Genomic DNA, 15,798 nt, shown 5'->3' with positions numbered 1-15,798 from the left:
GTCTTGGCCACAGCTGGCTGGGCTGGGCCATCAGGATGCTGTGGAAGGGAGCCTGCTTTGCACAGGGGCATGGGCAAGAGGGCTGTGAGCCAGTGCTGTCACATGGCGCTCTTCTGAGAGCTAATGGTGCTTCTCTCTCTGTGACCCATATCTAGGTCGCCTGAGGCCCAGCAGAGAGTCGGCGGCTGCTTTCTGAGTTTGATGCCCCAGATGAGGACTCTGTACCTCGCATATTGTGCCAACCACCCATCTGCCGTGAGCGTCCTCACAGAGCACAGGTTTGTTGGCGGAGATACGTGAATGGAAGGGAGGGTGGGCAGCTGTATGCCTCTGTATACAGTATGGAGACTGAAGAAGGATATGTCTGTTTTAACGACCCTTACAATAGTGCCCATGAAGGTCTGGCATGAACTCTGAGAAACTTGTCAGTGATTGTTATTGAAAAGTGTCCTCTGGGACTGTGGAGATGGCTCAGTACATAAGGTGGTACAAGCATGAAGACTGGAGTTGGGATCCCCAGTGCCCATGTGAAAGCTGCATGGGCATGGTGGCCATCTATATCCCAGAATTTGGGAGGCGGAGATGAGATCTTTGGGGCAAGCTGGCTAGCTAGACTAGCTGAATCAGCACTCTGGCAAGGTTTGGTGAGAGACCCTGCCTCAGTAACAGTGAAAACGGATGAGGAAGACGCCTGATGCCAAGCTGCATGTGGTATGCCACACATGCAACCACACTGTATTATCTTGTTGCTATGACAAAAAAAACCCTGACAGTTGAAGGGAGGAAGGATTCATTTTATCTTAACAGTTTAGGTTACAGACCGGCGTGGCTGGGAGACATGGTGACAGTAAGTGACTTTTGGTCCGCAGTGAGGAAACACAGTGATGAATGCTAGTGCTCAGCTGCCTTTCCTTTTGGGCAGTCCAGGACCCCAATCCATTAATAGATTAGCCTGTAGTTAAGTTCAGTCTACCCACCTCAGTTAATCTAATCAAGATAATGCGCATAGGCTAACCTAATCTGGATAATTCCTCACAGGTGATTTTAGGTCCGGTCAGGTTGACAGTATAAACCATCACACAGGCATGCACGTACATACACACGATGGAATGAAAAAGAAAAGAAAAGCCCTTTTGAAGTGCCCTTTAAGCCTAGGCACTCTGGTGGAGGGCCTGCAGGAGCCTATAAGGGGCTGCATGCTGACCTAGGCTGGGCAACCAGCTTTTTCCCAGGCTAGCTGCAAAGCTGGAGACTGAGCGGAGTCAGGCTGCAAGGGAAGAGAGGACTTGGTGTGATAGAGCGTGGAATTGAGCATTTTGATCTGAAACATTTAAACCACGACACAGAAGCACAAGCCTTGCCTGCTTCTAAGCCATCTGGAGAAGAAATGGCTGGCTGCCTCAGGTCCTGGGGGGCATCCTGGTGCTGGTGCATGCTGGGACTTGAGACTTGGTTCCATGCCACATGACTGGGCAGCCTCTGGAGAGTCAGGAGTGGTTTTGGTTTCTGCCGCTGAGAGAGGCACAGTATTTTTATTGACAGGTTGGAAGAAATTGCATGGTTTCTTCGAAAAATAGTAGTTCAGCTTTTTTTGTTGTTGTTGTTTGTTTTTGTTTCTTGAGGGAGTTTCACTGTAGCTTAGGCTGACCTGGAATTCACTGTGTAGCCTCAGGGTGGCCTTGAACTACCTCTGCCTCCCTAGTGCTGGGATTAAAGGTGTATGTATGCCACTACATTTTAAAAACCTAGATGGAAAATACATTCATGAGAATCAGGGTATATGCCATTGCAGTGTTTAACTTATTTATTCTTCTTCTGCTTTTTTTTTTAATTCACTTGCAAGGAGAGAGAAAGAGGACATACATAGAGAATGAGCATGCCTGGGCCTCCAGCCTCTGCAGGTGAACTCCAGATGCATGCACCACTTTGTGCATCTGGCTTTATGTGGGTACTGGGAAATTGAACGCTGGTCATTAGGCTTTGCAGGCGAGCACCTTTAGTCACTGAGCCATCTCTCCAGCAGTGACTTTTTTTTTTTTTTTTGGTTTTTCCAGGTAGGGTCTCACTCTAGCCCAGGCTGACCTGGAATTCACTATGGAGTCTCAGGGTGGCCTTGGATTCACAGCAGTCCTCCTACCTCCGCCTCCCATGCACCACCATGCCTGGCTCTGACTTAATCTTAACTAAGCATTTCATGTTAAAACAAATAGCACAGCAACAACTGTGGTGAGCCCTAACCTTAGGGGACTTTTGCTGGCTAGGAGTATGGAACAGACTGCACTTGGCCAGGTCAACTCAGGGCAGGCTTACTGTTTTGTTGTCTTGTTAAGTAAATCAGAGTGAGCCTAGACATTGTCTACTTCCCCGTGGCTAGTTTACTGGTCTCCTTTACAGTTAAGTCATCTGTAGTGCTGAAAGGAAGTAGTAGCCTTTGAGCACTGTGATGAGGTGGGGATTGGAGTGCTGTGCTGTGACGGAACAGAATGGGAAGTGTGCCCTGTGGCTGACTTCTGCAATGAGATGGCCATCAGAGAGAGGATGCTTCAGGAATCGCTGATGGCGTGGTGAGGGGGAGTCACAGGAAGCAAGTGCGAATCTTCCATTCCCTGTTGTGGGGAGTGGAGCTGGTCCTGTATGTGCTCTGAGAGCATAGCAGTGGCAGGGTGGACAGTGCTGGACAGAGATTGATGAGGCTCCATGGGAAGGAGGATTGGAAGCAAGCTGAGCCTGGCAAGCGTCCTGAAGCCCAAGATGGCTTAGGAGGAGCGCTGTGGCTGGTGCACCTCTCTGCTAGCACCCCAGTGACTGGGTCATGTCTGGAAGGCAGGCATAGCATTGTCACAAAGTAATGGTGAAGGATGAAATGCTGTGTGGATCGCCTGCTCCTTGTGGTACACTGAGTGTGGAGTGGGGCCTGATGGCCAGTTCTGGGTAGTAGCCTAGAGTAGCTGGCTCTTGGAGGCTGAACCACAAAGATGGAAGTTCCTCAGGGCCAGCAGGTAAAGCAGCATTGGGACGCTGTGCTTATGTACCCTCTGAGGCCCCTGAGGTGCCACAGCCCCCCTCGGCCTACCAGAGATTATGTTCTCTCTTTTTGTACTGAGATGTTTGGCTGGTAAACTAGCCTTCTTTCCTGCAGCTCTGAGTAGTGTGTGAGGTTTGGATTGTGAATCATTGAAGTTTAAGTCTTAATTGCAAGCTGGGGTGGCTCACTGGTAGAATGTGTGTGAGGTCCTGAGTTCCACTGACAACACTGTGTGTGTGTGTGTGTGTGTGTGTGTGTGTGTGTGTACACACATGCACGTATACACACATCCCCTTCTTGCTTGCAGCTCCTGAAACTTGTGGCTTCAGTTCAAATTCTGAGTATGATTTTTTTTTTAATTCTTGAGGATAAAACCTAGTACTAGGCAAGTGCTCTACGACTGAATGACCTGCATCCCTAGCTCTGTAACTTGGAGATTTACACAGTCACCAGCTTGGAAGTTTCTAACACATATGGTACCTTTTCCATTATGTTGACAGCAAACACTGTGTCCACAGGGTCAGCTATTCTGTGTGGATCATAAGTCATTGTGAAAGAGGCCTCCCCAATGTTGGCTGTGTTGTGTGTGACACATAGTGAGTGGCTCATTGTGTGCCTTGTGTTGCTGTCTCGAGCCCACAGTGCCGTTTCAGTCAGGACTGGGGGAACACACACTATGAAGCCGGCGTGGAGACGGCTGAGCTGCAGGAGCTGCTGCTGTCTGAGGAGCTGCGCTAGTTGTTCTGTGTAGCGTGGCGCTAACTGCCCGGGGAGGCCTGACACAGCTCTCTTCCTAGCTGTGTGCATGGCGCACGGAGTCACTTCAGCTTGCAAGAATTTCATTTCAGTTTTAGTTGGAGTTTGTGGGGAGAGGTACTGAGCAGAAGTTGCTCAGTTTTGTTAATGTTTCTCTGCCACTGCCGTGGCTATGACATTTCACTAGCCCTGAAATACCAACTATGAATGACCTGGATCTTTTCAGTGGAGGAAGGGGCTGCGCTGATGATATTTAGAGAGTTGAAGTGTACTTTGAACATGATAAAGATTGGCTTGTGTGGGGCTGTGCCTAATCAGCTGTGCATCTCAGAAAGTTGGTGAAATGCATGTTTCTCTTACTCCCTGGCTTGTGCTTCATGGACACAGAGAGTGATGAGGGACAGAGCTGAGTCCTGAGCAGGGGGCTTTGGGGCTGGGTGTGAGCAGCAGAGCTGCTTCCAGGCTCCTGTGGCTCTCCTCCCTCCCGCATCAGGGAGCAGTCACCTGAGCATGGGTGTGCTGACTCACTCTGACTTGTGAGAGCCTCTGCTCTGGCAGCACAGGGTACCACGGCACTTGATTGTGCCTAACCGAGGAAGAAGCATGCGGGCAAGGCAGTGGTGCCTTCTGCCTCTGTGCAGGTCCAAGCTGTGGACCGCACAGTGGCCCCTCCATGGTGATACTGGGCCGACTTACCGTCAGAGCACAGCACCGTCTACAGGTCTCGCTGCCCCGTGGTGCATCCTGCAGCACCAGTATTGGCGTGCACAGGATTGCGGACAAAGCTGGCTTGTGAGTGGACGTGCACGCGCGCCTAGAGCTAGTTGGACAGCTGTTTTAGTCGAACCCTCACGGGGTAAAGTAAATGGAACTTCTGTGTGTAGAATCGAGAAAGTGCTCATTGTATTTGTTAGCTCTTTGAACTAGGACTTTATGAAACTGCTCTTTAAAAAAAAGTTGCTTTGATTTGAATTTCAGACGTATACATATATATTTTCATAAAAATAATTTGCTTTGATTTAAATTTCAAATTATACCTGTATATCCAGAAAACTGATTTTTGGTACATGTGGACTGCTACATCAGTAGTGCCGTGCTGCACGTGGATGCTCTTGACACTCCTCACAACAAGCCCTTTGGGTTCTGTAGGATGTGCTGGGATAGAAGCAATCCCTCTGTGCTTGGGGAATGTGCAGAGGCTCGACATGTTGCTCCCCACCCAGTTCTGGAAATGCTGTGTTGTGGAGTTGGTTCCCCACTGCCATAGCAGGGCAGTGAGGGAGGCAAAGGACCTGAGAGGAAGGGGCATGGCCCACGGGCTCCTGGTTTGCACCTCCTGTTCCAACCTGTTGTTTGCATTGAGCCTCCTGACCCTGAGTACTCGGCGTTCTGGAGCTGGCAGCCAGCCACCTGTGCTTTCCCCCGAAGCCCCTCCTGTGCCGGGACTCCAGGGTTTGAGCCCAAGGCCTGTGTGGCTGGAGGCTGCCAGGATTGTTTCCTGCCAAAGCCTAGACTGAGCACAGCCTCTCTCAGCTCACCTGTGAACATCTCCAGATTTGTCTTAGGTGTTGTTGAGGTGGTAATGAGGGACACACCTCTTCCTTTTATAGAGGTGCCTCCAGGCACTGGGAATGAGCATTGAGCTCTTCCAACAGAGAAGCCTCTGGCCTCCCAGGACCTCACACTATGCAGGGGTCACCTTGGCCTCCTGGGATGAGATGTACGTTTCTTGGGCCTTGGACTCCTCTGTGCCTATCTTGGGTAGCCAGACTCCTGTTATTTGGAGTGGTTCACAAAGCTTGGGGGCAGCTGACTCAGGCTCTGTTCTGGGCTAGTAGTCACATATAATGGTGACAGAGCACAGTCCCCATAGTGACTGCTCGAGTCATAGCTGTTGGGTTCGGAGGGCAAAGTCAGGGCGTGTGGTGATGAGAACCAAGGAGTACTTGTCATAGGACATGTCAGATGAATGCAGTGACGGGCGGCGGGAGCATTCAAACGTGCGTCTGGCTTGAACTTCTGGACATGCCCTGAGTTTCCCCATCATCCCTCTCCAGAACTGTGGTGCTGGGACAGGCTCAGCACAGAGCCTGCACCCTCATCTGTCTTCCTGTGCTGTGCTGTGCACGCCACTGCTGCTTCTGCAGAGTGCAGCGTGGGCACCAGGCTTTGGGAGCAGGCCTCCACACGAGGGTGGGTGCCCCTGCATGGATCGCCATGGTTTGGGAGCAGCTCAGTGGCAGCTCTGCCACATCTAGGCTCTAGAGACGATTAGCTCATGATTAGCTATGAGCATGTGTGATGCCAGCACCTACCCCCCCCACCCCCACCCCTTGTGCTGGAGGAACTGGGCAGTGACGTGTGTGTTCATTGTTGAAAGTGGCTCACATTGGAGCTAAGCAGGACGGGTGTGGCAATAGACGCTGCACTCCCCACTGGGGTGTCTTGTCTTTTGATGAAGCCTGGCTCTGGCTGTGAAGCAGAGCTTCTCTTCTCATTCCTTACCCTGAGCCTCTTCTTGTCCCCTCCTGCGCAGTGAGGACCTGGGGGAGTTCATGGAGACGAAAGGTGCCAGCAGCCCCGGGATCCTTGTGCTGACCACTGGCCTCAGCAAGCCCTTCATGCGCCTGGACAAGTACCCCACACTGCTGAAGGAGCTGGAGAGACACATGGAGGTGTGGCTTCTCCCTCTGAGCCTGAGGCCTTGAGCCCCCGGGTCTCATGCTGTCTTGTCACACCTGCTGTTAGGAGCTGAAACAGCACAGGGTTTTCAAGTCTGTCATGTAACAGTGGGGTTTCCGATGACTAATTTAATTACAAAGGTTTTTCTCTTGCTCACCCTAAAAGAAAGCATTTGACTCTTAGATTCCTTGTGCTTTCATCTACTGCTGTACATCAAGTTTCTAAAAGCTGGAATTGTAAAGTGATTTTTTTCAGGTAATATTATGTGTTGTGTCAGGAACATTTAGCTAAAGCAACATAAGCGCTTTAGGTGTAGAGCAATGTGGAGTTAGATGAGGATCATGTCCATCATACTTTTGGATAACAGGTCTCAGACCTGCCAGAAATCTGAGTTCTTTTCTTTTCTGGACTTGGGTGGCCCGATAGACCTTCATACTGTTGGGAGCAGCTCTGCCCTAGAAGGACGGAACAGCTGGCAATTGCCCTGAATAGAGCTGCGGCCATGCTCTCGTTTTCTACAAAACAGCGTTGTTGCTGCCTCTGCTTTTGACTATTCTGGCTCAAGTTATTTTCCCCCAAGTCCATTGCCTCCATGATTCCCTCAGATACAAAGTAGCACTTAGTTGCTGAGAAGAACAGGTCATGTTAAGGTCTAAAAGTATTGAAAGGTTCTGGCTAGCCTTCAGAGAGTACCCTTTTAAAGAAACCCTCTTCATTGTGAAAGCTAATTGTGTCTTTCTTTCATCTAAAGGATTATCATCCTGATAGGCAAGATATTCAGAAATCCATGACTGCCTTCAGAACTCTGTCAGTAAGTGATGAAGCATGTGTTTCTGCTCAGACATTATGATGGCCCGTGCATCTGAAACCACCAACCTGGTAAAGGGGACATGCTTGCTGAGAGGAGTTAGGAAGAGATGCATGGTGGCATCCATGCCAGTAGGTTCCCTTGCTGTAGTGCATCGTGGGCAATAGAGAATTGGACTGGTGCCGATTTTCATTTCGAGAGGGCGCAGCACGAGCGACGTGCTCAAGACTGCCGAGTTGGCAGCGCTCCTTCCCTCCTGCATGTCCACAGGCCCGAGTGACGCTCGGGAAGCACAGGCTGGTGGCTCTCCGCCATGTCTGTCTGGCCAGTCAAGCTTTTGGCACATGTGTGTATCTCAAGTCAAACAACCTCACTCTTCTTCCCAGGCTTCTTGTTGCCAGTGTGAACAAAGCCGGGCTGAAGATGCTTTCGTCATCCGCCGTGCTCTTTTCCTACCTTCGGGCTTTCCGAACACTCGTACATTTTGCTTCTTGTGACTTCATTTAATACTTTTAAGCAAAACCCGTCATTCCTTATGGTTAAGCAAATTGTTCAATATGCACAAAATAGCAGTTGTCATAAGAAAAAGCAGTGTGGCTAAAACTTAAATTCTGGAAGCTTTTGTCTCTGAACTGTGGTGTTCCCTGTCTCCCAGGCCCAGTGTCAAGAAGTACGGAAAAGGAAAGAGCTTGAGTTGCAGATCCTGACCGAGTCTATCCGGAGCTGGGAAGGTGATGACATCAAGTCATTGGGCCACGTCATTTACATGTCCCAGGTCCTGATTCAGTGCGCAGGAAGTGAGGTACTGCAGCAGCCCCTTCGTACCACGAGGTCCCAGAGGAGTGGCATGGGTTGACATGGTGTTACAGGGTGCTCTCACCACAGCCCCTGTTTTGATCCCTGGCAAACATGGAAGGACTTGCAGTACAGTAGGAAGTGCAGGGCAGAGCTCGTGGGCTTGTTGACCAGTCTGAGTCCGGCCACGAGGAGCTTGATCTCAAGTTCCTGTGAACTGGAAGGTGTACACCCAAGACTTGCAGGAGCCCAGCATGTGCAGATGTCTGACACATGTACTTTCCTGGACAAGATTTCCTGTCAAAGCTTCCTTTTGAGCCTAGTGATGTTTTCAGTGCCCAGGCCTGATGTGTATATGATCTAGGGTTTACTTATAGGAGTCCCAGTTTGCTTTAAAGGTTTGGTTAAGTGAGAGATCAAGCCAGATTCTTGTGACATCCACACACAGTGGAAATTGCTAGTTTATGTTTCACACATCACAGAAGGGAGTTACATCCATGGGATCACAAAGGAGGTATGTCTCGCTGAGCTTCATTCCACTTCCGTGGTGAGCATGGTGGTAACCCCTCCACACACAGCTGTGAGGACAAGAAAGGAAGTGAATTTACAGTCGTACTGCATGTTCCCTTCCCCAACGAAGTCCCTCCCACCCCCTTTGCCACGCTGTAGTGTGGACATAAGAAATCATGACTTTTCTCACCACAGTCCTTCCAGGAGCAGTTTGTTTCTTAATCATGTGATTTTTAAACATTTTAAAAGATAGTCTAGGCAGTTGTTTCCCAAAGTGTGTCTGCTGTAGTATATATCACTGCAGTATCGGTGGGGATTACACCAGAAACGATGAGTTGCTGTGGCCATGTGGGAGCTGGAGATGGCTCTCTGCTGTCTCTTCTTGGACCTTTGCCGAGGTGTTGCTAGTCAGTGCTGTTCACCCCTAGCAAGAGACCATAACAGGTCATTGTCAACAACTTTTTTTTTTCCTTAATGAGAAAGAAACGGGGCGGGGGGAGAATTGGTGTACTAGGGCCTCCAGCCACTGCAGTCAAACTCTAGATGTGTGTGTCTGGCTTACCTAGGACCTGGAGGGTCGAACATATGTCCTTAGGCTTCACAGGCGCAAGTGCCTTAGCTGCTAAGCTATCGCTGTAGCCCAGCAACTCTTTTTAGAATAGACTTTCCCTTGCAAAGGTACTTCATATAGGTGTGATGTTGTGAAAGATTTACTTGGGAAAAGTCCTGTTTCCATCCTATATCTTTGGGCAGTGCCTCAAAACCAGAGGATTGGCCTTTACTGGTACTTTTTAAGTTCTTGGGGATTTCAGTATTTTAGTTGTAGTCTTTCTGACTTTTGTTATCTTGCAGAAAATTGTATTTTACTTAATAGAAATGTTTGTAAGTCTTCTATGTAAACCAGGAAAGGTGTAAGGAATAGGTGAGAACAGCAGTTCATTCGTTACTTGCCATTTTGTCCTAGCCTTTCTTTGGCTTGAAGAATCCTTCTGCTCTCCTACACATCATTCAAAATGTCTAAGCTCTTTTTCCCTGGGCCACAGAGGCAGTTTTAGAAGCAAAAAGTTAATGGCAGAGCTGAATTCTCTAACCAGATGTCCTGTGGGTACTTGAGAGTGCAGGATCCTTGAGTCATCCCACTACTTTCTTTCCTTTTTGTTTTGAAGAACTTAGTGGTCTGTGGTTTTTCTCAGATTCATTAAAGCTCCCCTTTTCATGCTAGGATTTAATATGGAATTAATCATAATTTTGTTTTTATTTTATTTAACTGGTACAGTTTTGTAGAAATCCTGAGTAGGAAATACAGTATATAAGGCCTAGTATAAAGTATTTTTATACACACTGGTAAGTAGACTTTTTTAAAAAAGATTTGCCTTTGTTTTTATATTAGGAAAAGAATGAAAGATACCTTCTACTCTTCCCAAATCTTTTGCTGATGTTGTCTGCCAGTCCCAGGATGAGTGGCTTCATCTATCAGGTAAAACACTGTGGTTTACAGAATATTGCTCACGGTGCATGTGAGGATCATTCTCAGGCTGGCTGTGAACTGTGTACGTGCTGTAGGAGGTGTTACATGTGTGTGTGTTATGCTGTGTATTGAGATGCGGACACACAAGCTCTTGTGTGTTTTGATGTGACAGTGTGATGTATCCTGATAATAACTTTGAATTAAAAACAAGCAAGTGTAAATTTGTCGAGTGATCTGCATCAGTCTCATCATATAAAGCACTGGGGCTTCATTTTCTGTTCTGCAGCCCACAGGCCAACAAGCCATGGGATGGTGTAGGCTTAGGTCCGTCTTAAGTGGAACAGCACCCTAAATAAACCACAGATGTAATGTGACTGCCAACCTTACAGCTTTTAATCGTTTCTTTGAGAAAAATGTAACGGTTGATTTGAGAAAACATGGGAGGGCCTCTCCGTTGCTGCCCTGACTGTGGTGGTAGGTAGCTTGTACTGTTTGCCTGGGAGATGATCTCAGAGGCTGTCATTCTTCCCGTCCTTTTCCCAAGGACTGTCCAGTCTCCAGATACCGTTGTGGGCAAGTCACCACTCTGTTCTCTGTGATGTATGTGCTGTTTCATATTGTTCCAGCAAGGACTGGAAAATCCTGAGTTGAAAGCAGATGTGGCTCCTTGTATCCCATAGAAGGCTTGATCTGCCCCGAGAGGCACAGCTGCTCGGGAAGGAGGGCTTTTCATTTGATAAAGCATATGCTTGTGGACAGACTCAAACACAGTGCCTTAACTGAGAGGCTCAGGAGACTGAGACGGCCCAGGTACATGGAAGCTGGTGAGCCTATGTCTGGCTCTATTTCTTACCACTGGAGCCTTATCCTCTGGCTTAGGGGAAGAGAGATCTGGCACTGTGCAGGATTTCCTTGCTGTTCCTGTGTGCCCCAGAGATGTCATCCCATCAACAGGAAGGATCCTTTTTCCCCACTCTTGACAGTTTCCTGGGAGCACTGAATATAGTAAGCCCTGTTCTGAGCACCATTGGTGTTCATTTCCACAGTGGGAACACTACCTTTGCAGCAACCCAGCCATAGGGAGGCCAAGGCAGGAAAGGCCAGCCTGGGCCACATAGACTGGTCTCAAAAACAAGGCTAGCAAACATACCCTGGCTTTGAGGATATCAGATCCAGCAGTGGTAAAAAGCTTCCCCCAGCTGAGCGTGAGATGTGCCAGGTCAGACATGTCAACCACTGTCAACTTCTGTAGGACTTGTGAGAGCGTTCATGTGCCTGGGCACACTCTTCTGAGTCTTGGAAGAGTAAGTGGGAAGGAAAAAAGCAGGGGGATGGAGAGATAGCAGTTAAGGTGCTTGCCTGCAAAGTCTAATGACCTGGGTTTGATTTCCCCAATGCCCGTGTAAAGCCAGACACACAATGTGGCGCGTGTGTCTGGAGTCTGTCTGGAGTGGCTGGAGGCCCTTGTGAGCCTATTCTCTGTCTATCTTCTCACCCCGCCCCTCTTTGCTTGCAAATAAATAAATAAAACTTTTAAAAAGAGTACCATCTGTGGTGCTATTCCGACACTCGTGCACAGATGAGTCAGGCAGCCTGCAGCCCTCTCCACCACACTTAAAATATATGTATTTATTTATTTGAGAGAGAGAGAGAAAGGGGCAGGTATATATAGAGAGAATGGGCACGCCAGGGCCTATACCACTGCAAACAAACTCCAGACACTTTTGCCACCTATGCATCTGACTTACATGGGTACTGGAGAATTGAACCTGGGTCCTTCACACTTCGCAGACAAGTGTCTTAACTGCTAAGCCACCTCTCTGGCCTTATCCACCATACTTTAGGACAGGTTCTCAGCCTTGTCCTGTGGATGTGGGGACTATATAGTCTGTCCCCTGCAAGATGGGGAGACATTCCTGACCACTGGAGAGCATTGGTGGCCTAACTAACATCTGCCAGGTGTCAGTGTTACCTTCCAGGTGTTAAGAATCACTATTTCCCAGATGCCCATGGAGTTCTGTCCCTTGGCTGACAGTTGCTCCGAAAGAGCTAGTCCTCGAACACCCATAGAACTTTCCTGAAGACATGGCCACATTGGTTACATTGTCACAATTCCTGTCAAGTGGGGACTCTTGGGCGCTTCTGCTTCACCTGAATGGTCCGCTTGCCGCCACCTCCTGGTGTCTCTGGCTGACATGTCTTGCTCAGGTGTGGTCCCTCCATCACCAGAGGGGCAAGCTGCCTGCCGCACCGCACCTAAGCACAGTCTGTACACCTTGCCTGCTTACGCCCTTCTTTCTGCCTTTATTTATTATTTACTTAATTTATCTTGTTTTTTCAAGGTAGGATGTCACTAGCTCAGGCTGACCTGGAATTCACTCTGTAGTTCAGGGTGGCCTCGAACTCGCAGCAGTCCTCCTACCTCTGCCTCCTGTGGGTGCCACAATGCCCCGCTTCATCCATTTTTACCGTAAACTTGGAACTTCTTGTTTGCTTTAGTGAAGCAGATGTGTGTTGTCTAAACAACTTAAGGAAACAGGTGTGGCAGTGTACTGTCGTTTCACCCTGGCACGTGCAGTGTCGGGTCAGCTATGCTATGTTCATAGTCAGGCCAGGCTGCTGCTGTGGTTCTGGTTCCAACCGAAGTTGGTTTTTCTCGAATCAGACACACCTGTACAAGCAGAGGCACTCTGGGTGCGCGAGTCATCGCAGGGACATGGCTCCTGTGTGGGTGTAAGTAGAACAGTGGAGGTGCCTTGTCATCCCGTTGTCAGCAGCAGCCTGGAATCAGCTTTGATCACTTTCCTGTTAGCATGCTACCATGTTCAATGCTGCTTCTCAGGTCGCGTGACAGGCCAGAGGCACCTCAGTGGGGAGTCGGGGAGCCCTGCAGGGAGAAGGCCCCTCAGAAGGCTCTTCTGGGGGCCATTAGTATTACGTTAATAATGGCACCTTGTTTACCAGAAAAGCACTAACTGTTTTTTTTTTGGGGGGGGGTTCTTTTTTAGGGAAAGCTACCGACGACAGGAATGACAATCACAAAGCTAGAAGACAGTGAAAACCATAGGAATGCATTTGAGATATCAGGTGATAGCATAGGCTTGTGTGAATGCTGTCACTGAGAAGAGGCAGCCTGTCCCTGTGTGCAAAGCATTGCTTGTTTATTTTGGGGGGCCTTGGGTTCCTGGTGTGCATGCCTGTAAGCTTACTCGAGTTTCCACTTCCTTTACTATAGGGAGCATGATTGAGCGGATTCTGGTGTCCTGTAATAACCAGCAGGACCTGCACGAATGGGTGGACCATCTGCAGAGGCAGACCAAGGTCACGTCCACGAGCAACCCCACCATCAAGCCCCACTCCGTGCCGTCTCACACTGTAAGAGCCCACATGTCTCTCCGGGCCCACATGGTGCCATCCTGGGATGACACTGCATAGGTGCCAATGCTCTGAGCAGTGCTGCAGCTCTCTGTAGGTGTCTAGTCCTATCTGAGGGCCAGTGAGTGGCCCAGCCATCCTCTCCAGGATGCCCGTCACGTGTGCTTGAGAGCTCAGCGGTGCCACCCCAAAGGCCACCTTAGGGGAGTTTGCACTACACTCCCAAGAGCCACTGGTCTAGGGAAGATTTTTCTGAGAATTGTAACTATATTTCATTTAAAAACTAAGAAAATGAGAGATAAGTGATGATAAAAAGACACTGAGTTACAATTCTTGGTTTTGATTTTTAAAAATTCATTTTTCACTTAGTTAAAAAGCTCAGTAGCATTTTGATTTTGTAAAGTATTAACATTTCAAAATAGATTAACACCAGTGTTTCATCTTCTTAGTACTTGTGTTTTTCTCTTAAGAAACCAGTGTTGAATTACTTGAGCTTGTGAAGCCATCTTTATTGAAAAACTAGGCAAACCTTTCAAAAATGAATCTTGAGGGCTCAGGCACTTTCCAGTGGTAGCGTCTTCTCCATCTGCGTGTGGGACTTACAGGATGGAGTTCAGCTCCCACCACCAGCCTTCATGCTGTCTACCATCCTTGTCACTTGGAGCCTTGCCACTCACTTCCCACTTGGGCTTCGCCCTGGAGCTTTGCCACGCTGGGGTCCAGTGTTTGTTTCTCTGTGAGCACTGGAGGTCCAGCATTTCAGTTTTAATGGCTGCACTCCCTGCGTATCTTATTTCCGACAGTCCTAAGGAGAAGGCAGGAATTGTCTACATGCAAGACCATGGGATTTGCCGAAAACCATACTAATAAGTTATTACTTAGTAACAGCTGGCTTTCATGGAGCTACCTTCATCGCAGGGACATGGCTCCTGTGTGGGTGTAAGTAGAACAGTGGAGGTGCCTTGTCATCCCGTTGTCAGCAGCAGCCTGGAATCAGCTTTGATCACTTTCCTGTTAGCATGCTACCATGTTCAATGCTGCTTCTCAGGTCACGTGACAGGCCAGAGGCACCTCAGTGGGGAGTTGGAGAGCCCTGTAGGGAGAAGGCCCCTCACATACAGCATGTGAAGTGGCGCACTGAGCTTACAGGGGGAGGAGAGGAGTATGTGTGTCTATCTTTCCCCTGGGATCCAGTTCTGTCCAGGCTGCATCCCTCTCTCAGTCTCGGGAGGCTTTCTTCTGACTTTCAGTAAAGAGAAGCAAGGCAAACATTATCGCTAGAAGGGAGCTTTGCCTGGCCTTCTCTGTCTGTAGGGTACTTGGGTTGAGAGAGCTTCTTCTGTAGCATACTATGAGGCCCCCCAACTAGGGACTAGCTAGTGATGTGAAGCTGTTGGTTGTGATCTTGGACTTCATGCTGCTGACCTTCATGCCCTTAGGATGCTAACCTCACCCAGCCTTCATCTCACAGTGCACTGGCCTCCTGTTAGCTATACCATACCGGCACCTGCCACCTGGGGGCCAGGGCTCTTGGAGTGTTGATGAGTTCATTCATATTCCTGTTTTCAGTATGATAGAATCATTTTTATTGTTCCAGGAATACAAATCTTTTTAAATTTATTTTTTGAGGTAGGCTAGCCTGGAATTCACTGTGGTGTCAGGGGCCCCTCAAACTCACAGCAATCCTTTACCACTGCTTCTCGAGTGCTGGGATTAAAGGTGTGTTCCACCCACCTGATTTACAAATCTTATAAATAACATACCCCTCACTAGCTGGCAAAAAGCAGGGGTTTAGTGGAAGGGGGCAGAGGAGCTAGGTACGAGAAGGTGACAGGAGGGGATTATGATCAAAATAATTATACACGTGTGAAAATTATCAACAAAAAATTTCAAAAACATACCCCCACCCTTCTAGGAAGTCAGGTTTTGAATAGCTGTTTTCATTAAAACAAACTTTTTTTTTCCTTCAAGAAAACACCTGTATTGCAACGATGAATAGTTTTCTGTGAAGGGCCAGATAGTGCATATTTTTGGCTTTACAGGATTCTTGCAACTGGAGTTGTCCCTCTGAACATGCAAGAGTCGTAGACAGGCCTGAGCTGGCTGCTATGTGCTGGGAAACCCCCCCCCCCCCAGTTCCTCTCAGCACAGGGGTCAGGCCTCATTTTCACCTGTCCTTGTCCTGTGTCACCAGGTGACCTGTACTGTGACGGGGGCAATGTCCCCATCACCATATTCTAGCCAGGAACTGCTCTTTCTAGGGCTGCTCTGATGTTTGTACTAAGTGATGAGCCTTTCTCACATGCTACTGGATGGTAGCTGTGGCATTCACAGGGCAGAATGGTGGACTCTCAGCCCAAGCCAGACTGGAGCCTGGAA

The 15,798-nt window shown here is 48.7% G+C and overlaps 1 protein-coding gene across 7 annotated transcripts in view; it reads left to right on the top strand.

Annotated features, from left to right (window-relative positions):
- The window catches only part of Arhgef7 (Rho guanine nucleotide exchange factor 7), a 131,054-nt gene that overhangs the window by 96,069 nt on the left and 19,187 nt on the right, over positions 1-15,798 (top strand). For all 7 annotated transcript variants that reach the window (XM_045146204.1, XM_045146205.1, XM_045146206.1 and 4 more), the window contains 7 exons: positions 156-278; positions 6,318-6,456; positions 7,215-7,274; positions 7,927-8,073; positions 9,967-10,053; positions 13,053-13,131; positions 13,280-13,419. In XM_045146204.1, the coding sequence (XP_045002139.1) occupies positions 156-278; positions 6,318-6,456; positions 7,215-7,274; positions 7,927-8,073; positions 9,967-10,053; positions 13,053-13,131; positions 13,280-13,419 (775 nt within the window). The remainder of the gene's footprint in view (positions 1-155; positions 279-6,317; positions 6,457-7,214; positions 7,275-7,926; positions 8,074-9,966; positions 10,054-13,052; positions 13,132-13,279; positions 13,420-15,798) is intronic.

This window comes from Jaculus jaculus, chromosome 3 (assembly GCF_020740685.1).
Source record: "Jaculus jaculus isolate mJacJac1 chromosome 3, mJacJac1.mat.Y.cur, whole genome shotgun sequence".
Lineage (NCBI taxonomy): Eukaryota > Metazoa > Chordata > Mammalia > Rodentia > Dipodidae > Jaculus > Jaculus jaculus.
The sequence above is the reverse complement of the archived record's forward strand: the minus strand, read 5'-3'. Positions and strand labels throughout refer to the sequence as shown.